The following is a 10,071-nucleotide window of genomic DNA, read 5'->3' as shown; positions in this document are numbered from 1 at the left end:
AAAGGCACAGAGGAGCAAACCCCTTGGAAAATGCCAGACTGGGGATCTGGGATACAACATACACAGATACACACACAGACACACACACACACACACACACACACACACACACACACACACACACTAATTAGACTTGTCATAGCAGCCATGCATACTTTTCAGGAAGGAAAAGGCATGGTTTTTGTTTTGTTTTGTTTTGTTTTGTTTTAGCAGAAAGTAGTTCATTTGACCCACACTTTATATAGACATGGGCTGGTCACCAGCCAGGATGCTCCAAATGGATCCTTGTGAGATTTCTAGGGTGATGGCTTAAGCTTTTATTTTTCTCACATCATTTTGCTCTTCCCAACCAGCCAAAAGGAGTCTTAAGTGTTTACATTTCTCAGAGGGGCAGGCAGGAGGATGGTGAGTTCAAGGCTACCCTGGGCTGCATAGCAAGCCTCTTAAACACACACACACCAAACTCAAACAAAAACCAATGCAGGATTAATGTTTGGTGATTTAACTAGTATTAGAATGAGATATGCTTATGTATGTTCTTAGCTCTACCTCTAGCCATCTTGAAGCCTCAGTTTCCTCATCTACAGAATGGGTATAAATACACATTATCCTACCTTCTCCAAAGCTTTGTTGTGAAGATTAACTGAGATCATGCATGGAAATACAGAGCCCAGCCTCACCTTTACTTTGAGGTTATTACTGTCACCAACAACTGGAAAGTGTTGGACTTGGTAGCTCACACTTGTAATCTCAACACTTGGGAGGCAGAGGTAGGAAGGCCAGCTTGATCTACATTGTGAGCTCCAGGCCACCCAGAGCTATGTCTCAAAAGGCAAAAAATCAAAACACACTGGATGGTTTTGCTGGGGGTACAATTAAGGGGTACAATTTAGTGATAGGATGTGACACCCTGGGTTTGATTCCTGACAACACAGATAAGAAAAAAAAAAAAAACAGCTAGAAATGTTTATAATAATGAGGGCTTTGACCCACCAAAGGAAGTATTGAGAAAGGGAGGACTCCAGCCTTTGGGTGGTGAGGACCCCCTGAAGTCTGAGATCCCTGGCTTTGAAGCTTAGTGTTTGTGGAAGGAAGAGGAGAAGGACTCCACTAATCCCCTAGTTCAGTCCTCAGGACATTTAGATGTCCACCCTTAAAGGCCTCGTCTATAAAAAGGAGCTGAAGCCCAAAAGGGATTTCCACACATCACAGGGAATCGACTGGCTATTTCCTAAATCAAGGGACTCTGACAAGGGGATACCCAGGCACTGGACTTCATTCTTCCTGCCTCACGCATAGTTAAATTCACACTAGGGAAACACCAGACCTAAGAGGGAACAGACAACGACAAAGCCCAAGCATCCTTGCCTGGATAACTCCCATCTTCTTTTTGTATTTAATTTAGTACTTTTGGTTTCTCAAGGCATTTATTTATTCTTGCTATAGGGTTTGCTATTTTGTTTTTTGGTTTTTTTTTTTGTTCAACTTTTTTTTTTCCTTTGTGTTTGCTATTTTGACTCAGCATGGAACTTTTGGATTCAAACGATCTTCCTGCCTCAGCTTCTTGAGGAGCTGAGAGACAGGTGCACTTCACTATGACTTGCTAGATATGTCCTTCCTTCTCCTCCCCTCCCATCGGCTGGAAATCCTCTTAGGGAAGCAGATCCATAACATTCCTAATTTTAGGGACCCTAAGGAAAGCAAGTTACATTTGCAAATCACGGAGGGGAGGGTTGAAACAACGTGGGGAGAATTGAATAGGAGGGAGACAGATGGTGTGAGTGCTGGGGGAAGGGACGAGAGATCCTGGAAAACTTATGTTCCCCGATTTGCAAGAATGTTTTCACTTAACCACTTCTTGCCTGACTCCTGATTCTCTATCACAGAAACCAGGGTGTGTCAAGATTTAGGACCACTTGTGCCAAGAGCCTGCACACTCGGCGTGGAGAGAAGCTAGCCTACTGGGGCAGCGCTGGGGTGGTCGGCGATTGGGACTGTCCCACGAGGGGGCGCGTCTCGGGCTCTAGGACCCGCCCTCGCGGCGCTGGGCGCGGGGAGGAGACCCGGGAACCCCGGAGCCCGGCGCTCCGCCTCCTGTTTCCGGGGCAGCGCAGTTACCTGCACCGCCGAGCCACACCTGGCGGAGGCAGAAGTCTCGGGGCGCGCGACGGGGCGCCGGCAGCGGCTGCGGGAGGCGGCGGCGTGGAGCGCGGCGCACGAAGGCGGAGGCAGGCGACAGGCGGCGGCTCGGGCCGCTCTCCCGGCCGGCTGGCCACACACTCGGGCCGGCTGGGCGCCTCGGCGGGCGCACATGGCAGCGTGAGAGGCGGGCGGGCGCGGGGCTGGGGCCGCAGGGCCGCATGGACAGCGGCGCCACTCCGGCCGGCCCCCGTTAGGGCCCCCGATCCGCGGCGCCACCCCCCGATCATGCTACCTCGGCCGCCGCCTGGACCCCAAGCGGCCGGCCCGAGCCGCTGAGCCCCGCGGCGGCCGCGAGCTGCATGGGGGAGCGCGGGCCGCGCTCGGGAAGATGCCCCGGCCGGAGTTGCCCCTGCCGGAGGGCTGGGAGGAGGCGCGCGACTTCGACGGCAAGGTCTACTACATAGACCACAGGAACCGCACCACTAGCTGGATCGACCCGCGGGACAGGTAGGACCCGGGGAGCACCGATCCGGACCCGGCACCCTGCCTGGGCCGCACCTGCCCTTGGTGTGCAGGGGAACTCTGCGTGCCTCTTAAAAGGTCTTAGTTTGCCTCCCTCCACACCCTCACCCCTTCTTGGGCTGCACTCCTGCCCTAAACGCTGCAGAGAAGGGCGGACGCCAAGCGGGCCGCCTGCAGCCAACCCCAGGTGGAGGACTTAGGCCCCAGTGGCACCTGCCCAGAGTTTTGACCTTAAGCTCTAGCGGAGTCCCCGACCCCTCAGAAAGAGGGGTCTGGGCAAGATGAAGGCAAAAACCCAGCCAGGTGAAGTGAATCTTCCCTGGGGACTCCCCTGGCTGAGAAGGGGCGGCTCAGGCATTGAGGGGTGGTAAGGAGCTCAAGGGTCGCTGGGAGACTCCTGGAGGAAGGACATTCTGTTTGGCGAAGAGAAAGCAGCTTTTTGACAGGTGCTTCATTGGCTGCCTAAAAAAGCTTTGGAGTCAAGTCTGGGGAAGCCGGAGGTGGGAGGGGAAGGAGGGAGCGGGGGAGGGCAAGAGAGGGAGACTGGTTCTCCAGGAATCTCACAGCAAGCTGGAAGGTGCTAGGATGCAGATGGAGGTGAGAGGCCTCTGGCAAAACCCTGCCGGTAGCCTCCTCTCCTCCCTTTCTCCCTTCTGGGGCCAAGGCTGCCTTCCTCAGCCAGTCCTAACCTTGGCGGGCACCTCTCTGGGTGTAGTTTTTACTGAGACAGGTAGAGTGTCCCAGGAATGTTGAATTTTCACCTGGTCTGTGACCTTGGGGGTTAGGTGCCAGTGAAGCAACCTAGGACCCTTCATCTTACCGGGTTCAGATGAGGGGATCTGAAAAGTCTAGGATGGGCTGTATATCAAGATTAAAGAGAAAGAAAAAAAGCAGAAAGCAATGAGTTCAATTTCTCTTGAGTACATCTATTCATTCATTCATCATGTCATAAATGCCTCTGTTTGCTCAGCATCCGTCTTCTTCATGTAATTTGGAAGGGAAAAATTTAATGCCATAGTATGTTAGGCAGGCTGCTTTAGTCTTTTGGCCTCGGTTTCCCTTTGTGTCTGATTAATAGTTTGCTTAGAAGGGAAGGAGTAATAATGAGAACCCCCCAAAAAATAGGCCAAGCAGGGCTACATACTGAGACCTTGTTTCAAAAAAGTTGGAAATGATATGGAAAATGCAAGCCCAATTCCTCCCAGTGCTCCCCTCGTTAACACCTCTCTCTCTCTTTCAGTGCTTAATAATGGTGTGCATGTATACATGTGTGTGTGTGTATGTGGCAGTCAGTGGACAACTTGTAAGAGTTGGTTTGCTCCTTCCACCCAGCAGTCTCCAGTGATCAAAGGCAAATGCCTTTACCCTCTGAGCCCATTTCACCAACTCCCATTTCCCATTATTTATTTATTATTTATATATTTTGGTGATTTTTTTTTTTTTTTTGAGACAGGGTTTCTCCGTGTCAGTTCTGGCTGTCCTGAAACTCATTCTGTAGACCAGCTGGCCTCACCTCTCACTCACAGAGATCCGCCTGCCTCTGCCTCCTGAGTGCTGGGATTAAAGGCATGAGCAACCACTGCCCTGCTTTTATTTTTATTTTTTTATTTTTTGATAATATATTGCCATGTAGCCTTGGCTGGCCTGGAACTCAAGGCATCCTGCCTTCCTCTGCCTCCAGAGGACTGGGATTAAAAGTTAGTGCCGCTGTACCTAGCCCATTTCCCCATTTTTAAACACCAGACGAAATAGGAAACCTAGGGATGTGATTTGCTCTACTGTTTTGCTTTTCCACTTATGAAGTTGTTAATTTGCTCTGACTCTGTAACCTCTAATCTTGTCCTCCATTCTTCCCCATGCCTCTCAGGAAAAGGTACCCCAGGGGATCTAGAACTGTATTGGTGACCTTGGCAGCCCCCTTACCCTTGTCTTCTCCTTAGGACAGACAATTCAAGTTCATGTGTCCTACACTGTAAGTCCCTGGGTGCTGTTAGCTGTAGGATGTCATGTTTATGGGTGAGGACTACCCTGCCAGCCTTGATGAGCATGCATCCGAGGGAATAATACAACATAGAAAACTCCTCGAAAATACCAGTAATCCTTTGCCCTTGGAAGAGGGCAAGTGAATAGCTTCCCAAGATTTGATCTGGCTAGAACATAATATCCCAGCTTATAGAGTTGTGTACAACATTCATAACTTTCTGATATATTTACCTAAACTATGGAGTAGTGTGCTTGGCTTTATGCCAACTCACTTACAAATTTTTGTATCACTTTAACAAATGGGAAACTATTAATATACTGTCATTAATAGAAAAAAATCTTCAAAAATTTCTACTTTGGCCATATACTATATCTTACCTTCTGCACCAGGCCAGGCCCAAGCAACAACCTCTGTTTTTAGGCAGATTGGCTTGGTGAGAAGTCACAACCATGACTGGTCCTTGACGGAGCTGTTCATAATCTTTATTTTTGTGCATCTCCCTCAACACCCCCCTCCATTCATCCCACCTGCCCTGGGTTTCTGCACAGCCCCTGAGCTTGGGGTCAGGGCTGGGGGTCATTCTGTGGCCAGCTTTGAGTATGGGGATGGAGCTATGCAAAGGATATTTGCTTCTCTGTCTTTGAAATCTCTTGTGTTAGGCATTCTACCTTTTAGCCCTGCCTTTGTGGGCATGGGCTCATTGCCTAACCTCTGTGAGGTTAAGTACTCCCTGGGTGATGGAAGAGGTTGGCTAAGTGTTCTCCATGGGGTCCCAGAGCTATGATTTCAGCCTTCCTGTCTCTCCTTATCCTAGCTGATTATGAGGGAGAAAGAGCTATGACAAGGATTGTCTAGGAGCATAACCAGGGGTGGAGGAGCAATTTAACAACGCTGAAAAGAGCTGAACTTTTTTTTTTTTTTGTGGGGGTTAGAGAGTGGAGGCCAATTCTCCCAGAGTAGTTAGTTACATCTCTGCAACTAGTTAATGGTGGGAAACAAACAAATGAAAAATCACATTTAAGGAAGTCCCACTCCTTCAGAGTGTATGCATCTGGGCACACATCATGGCCATGCCCACCCATTTCCCTGAGTTTCAAAGAAGTCAGTCAAATGGTCCTTCATTTGGAAAAGGGATTTCTCAGCCACCAAGGACAAAATAGTGTCTCCGGTTACCAACCCTAAAGAATGTCTTGGCACATTCCACCCTCTGGGACTAAGCTGTTTTGTGTGCTGTCCGTGGAGCTGCTGGGGGTAGAGAATCCAGTTTTCAGTTCCCCCTTTCACCAGGGGGGTGGAGGAGCAGCCAAGCTGCCAGCTTTGCCAGCTCTCTCCCCTTTTCACCCAGCGAAGACCGGGAGGCTGGAATTCCTGAGGACGGTTGTCCCAACAACGGGAGAGGGTCCAGTGGGCAACTTGGACCCTGCCCACTGGGCCAAAGGCTGCAGCAGCACTGAGGTTTAACCCAAGTCAAGGCCAATCAGGGGAGGGGCAGGTCCCTAGAGAAGCAGGTGCTGCTGCAGGTCATCCCTGAACACCCTTTTAGAGCTTGGTGCCTTTTGCAGCTGAAGATAGGTGCTTCTGGAAGCTGCCAGCAAAGGACCAGCCTCCCACATGTGTTCAGCTTTGTGGTATATAAAAACAAATGCGCCAATTGTTCACTGAGGAAGAGTGGCTCATGGGGACTGCCTCTACAGAGGAGCTTCCTGCTACCGGGCTTAAAAAAAAGTTTAAATCTTTTAAATCTTAAATCAAGGAGTTAAGAACTCCTTGAGAACTCTGAGCATTTTCTGGGTTCGAGCAACAACCATGTAGTTCAGGATTCGGTAATCTCTCCCACCACCAAACCAGCCAACTGTTGTCAACCTGTTCAGAAGTTTTCTTGTAGGAGCTTGAGGCTCTAGTGGTTAAAGGCCTTCACATTCTAGGCCCTGTAGTCTGAAAGAACAGCAAGATTCTCCCAAGTGCAAACGAGGTAGTCTGCACATAATTCTGGGCCCAGCGAACTCCAGGTTTATAACTCCTGCCATAGACAAGCTTTCAAACTGCTTTCTTGTCGCCTTATCTCAGCCCTCTGTTTGGTGGAGAACAGATAATGGTGGAGCCTTCACTGTATTTAGGAGATCGTTAGTTCTGGAAATCCTTCCATCAGCCCTGGGACCTGAATTATCTGAAGTTCTGGGAGACAAAATGCAGTGAAGCCACACATCTTTACTTACTTATTAATTTTTTTTGTTGTTGTTTGTTTGTTTTTTTGAGACAGAGTTTCTCTGTGTAGCCTTGGCTGTCCTCACTCTATAGATCAGGCTGGTCTCTAACTCAGAGATCCAACTGACTCTGCCTCCCAAGTGCTGGGATTAAAAGTGTACTCCACCACTGCCTGGCTTTACTTACTAATTTTAACAGCACTGGGGATTGAACCTCAGGCCTCTGGCTTGCTAAACAAATGCTCAGCCACTGAGCTACTACCCCAGGTGGAGTCACTCAACTTTTGTAAATGTGAATGTTAGGCAGGCTGAGTCTAGATAGAACCATCACTTTCTATTTTATGCATTTGTTTTATTTAGCAGTATTGGGGTAGAGCCCACATCTCTAACCACTGCACCATTCAGCCTCCAGCTCCAGCCCACTGAGTTGCTGACTCAGGATCTCTGTTCCACTGCGGCAGGAATTTGGCCTTGGGAAGTGGAATTGAGCCAAGAATGGTTTCACCTACCTGTGAGCATCCTGCTGTGGCCATGGTCAACCAGGGGGCAAATGTGAATAATGGAAAGAGGGGTGAGCCTTTGGATCCTGGAATCTTAGTTCTGCCACTTGCCCTCTAGTAATCTTGGCAAGTTTATATATCCTCTCTGTACCTTGGTTTTGCCTGCTTCTTTTTTATTTGTTTGTTTGTTTTTGCATGAAGAGTTGCACATAAACCATCAAAGGAGGCTATGCACTTTGAATGAGCAGAAGCAGTTAGGCTGGCCAGCCAGCGTGAAGCCTGGCATGCAAGAGGCACCAGAGAATTCAGTTCTTCAGTTTTTACTAGGAAAAGTACCTGCGAAACACCTGAGTCAACCAGAGGTTGAGTCTCCACCCAGCTGTGCAGTTGGAATGGGCCTTTCTGATGATGTAATCCAGGCTTCTGATTTCACTGATGAAACTCAGACAAGTGACTTACCCAAGGTCACACAGCAATCGATTTCAGCCTTGAGTAAAGGTCATCTCTCTTCTTTCTCGTATGGAAACTTTCCCCTAAATACCCAACTCCAGGTTCTCCTAACCTGTGGTGATTTGATGAGCAGTTCCCTCATTATCATTTTTGTCTGTGCTAGACAAGCAAGTGTCATTCGGGTCAAGTATGTTGTGTCACAGGATTTGCAATATGTGGGACAGTGAGAATACCAGTGATCACGTGAGAATTACTATTTTTACTTGTTAAAATGGATTTAGGAACACTATCTGACGGTTGTCACTTTCCAAGTTTACATTGGGACATGCTTGCTTAGGTGGAGTGTCACGGGCCTGCTGGGGAATTTGCCCAAAGCTGTGTGTTCCATGCTTACACTCCTAATGTCCCATTACATATACACTTGCAACACTAATGCCTGTATGAAGGCTACTTGAGAGCTTTTCTACCAGTATCCAGGCTTGAGTTAAGCCAGACATGATAGAGTATCCCTGTAGTCCCAGCACACAGGAAGCTGAGCCAAAAGAATAATGAGTTTGAGGCTAGCCTGGCCTATGTAATCATATGACATCCCTACATATTCCATGAACATCTCCTATGCAAAGGAGCATCTTGTGTCAATTTCAAGAAATAATTGTATTATAAAACACTACTTGAGATAAACAAGAAGAAACGAGAAGTTTGGAAGCCCACAAATGTCTAAAGCAATAATAAGTGATACCATGGGTTGATTTTTCACTCTGAACTGCTCTATGGGTTTAGCATTTGTAGTAGGATCTCATTTAATCCTTTCAACAGTCAATAGTATTACCCTTCCTGTCTTCACATGGGGAAACTTAGAAAAGTTAAGTAATAATTAATCCCCAGCAAGGTGGACCTCTCAATCTACACCCCTATCTATTAGCCGTAGCCTGCTATAGCTTGTCCACCCATGTCAGGCCCACAACCAGCCCTTTGGACAGATTAGGCTTTAGTTACAGCATCCTCTTGGAATGAAGAAATCTGATATTGATCTCAAGGGAAGATGCTAAAGTCTCTTGATAAGAGAAGCCAGTGGGGCCTCTTGGCAGCTTAAGAGACTGTTCAGAATCTATTGTACCTGCTGGGCACAGAAGCAATGGTGATGAGAGACCACAGAAGAAGGCAGAGTCTCTGAAAGATACAAAGCTGTGCATTGAGGTCAGGGTCCTTTCCAAATATCTTGGGCATATCTCCTGCCATCCAGGGAATGAGTAACTGAGGTGGAGACAGTACTTCTCTGTCCCCATCCCTCCCCCTTCTAGGAGAGGGCTTAGCCAAACTGACCTGGTTTTCCAATCCCCCAGGGTCCCAGGTAGCTGTGAGAGAAACACTGCCCTTTTGAAGAGAGAGAATCAAGTTTCCTTAGTTACCAGGAAGGCTGGCATGTCAAATGCAGGTGCAGGTAAGGAGAGACAGCCTTGACTATGTCAGAGCAGGAGGGGACCAGCATCTTGCTTCAGGGAGAATCCATGTTCAGGATTTCAATGGCATTTTTAGGGAATGCTAACCTACTGGCCGGTGGCTGACCACATAGGTTGCCAGGAGCTCTCTGATGATTCTCGGCAGCTTCTCAGCTCTCCCTACCCCACACTCTCAGCAAGGGACCCAGATAAGTGGAATCAGCTTCACTTAAAGTGACTTCAGTAGCATTTCTGTCACAGGCAAAGGGCTCTTGGATGAGGGAGCACATCTACTTGGATAGGACCAAAAGCTGGACCGAAGCTGAATCTACATGAGAAGACCGTGCTGTGCCTCTCCCAGGCTTGAATCCTGGTTTCAGAATGTGATAGTGGGAGAGAAAACTAAGATTTTATTAATTAACCTCTGCATACAAGCCATTTAAGCCTCTAGCTCCTGGGCAGAAGCCCTCTTACCAAAATAATGCAGTGGGATGGAAGGATGGGATAGGCATTTGCTGTGCTTGGGCAAGGAGAACATTCTATAAAAATGGTCTGAGAAGAGTAGATGGGTGGAGAGAATGAGGAGGAGGACAGAACAAAAAGGACAAGTGTGTGGGGTCACGTGTCTCCCCCCTCCCAGCCCCCACCCCCAGTGCCTCCTAGATGCTTCTACCCATGACATCTCCCAGTTGGGAAGAAACGGGATCTTTCAGTTTCAAATGTCTGCCAAAGAAAAGGAATGGAGGCTTAAATTCTCACTCAATGGTCAGCCAGGGAGGGGGAAAATGAAGCTGCATCAAGATCAGGGACACCTTTGTTGGCTTTTTCTT

At 48.4% G+C, this 10,071-nt stretch overlaps 1 protein-coding gene across 2 annotated transcripts in view; it reads left to right on the top strand.

Annotated features, from left to right (window-relative positions):
• The first annotated feature begins 2,530 nt into the window (after nucleotides 1-2,530).
• The window catches only part of Wwc1 (WW and C2 domain containing 1), a 147,005-nt gene continuing 139,464 nt past the window's right edge, over nucleotides 2,531-10,071 (top strand). For both annotated transcript variants that reach the window (XM_035448195.1, XM_027425225.2), the window contains exon 1: nucleotides 2,531-2,649. In XM_035448195.1, coding sequence (XP_035304086.1) covers nucleotides 2,531-2,649 — 119 coding nt within the window. The remainder of the gene's footprint in view (nucleotides 2,650-10,071) is intronic.

The sequence above is a fragment of the Cricetulus griseus genome, chromosome 7 (genome assembly GCF_003668045.3).
Source record: "Cricetulus griseus strain 17A/GY chromosome 7, alternate assembly CriGri-PICRH-1.0, whole genome shotgun sequence".
Lineage (NCBI taxonomy): Eukaryota > Metazoa > Chordata > Mammalia > Rodentia > Cricetidae > Cricetulus > Cricetulus griseus.
The sequence above is the reverse complement of the archived record's forward strand: the minus strand, read 5'-3'. Positions and strand labels throughout refer to the sequence as shown.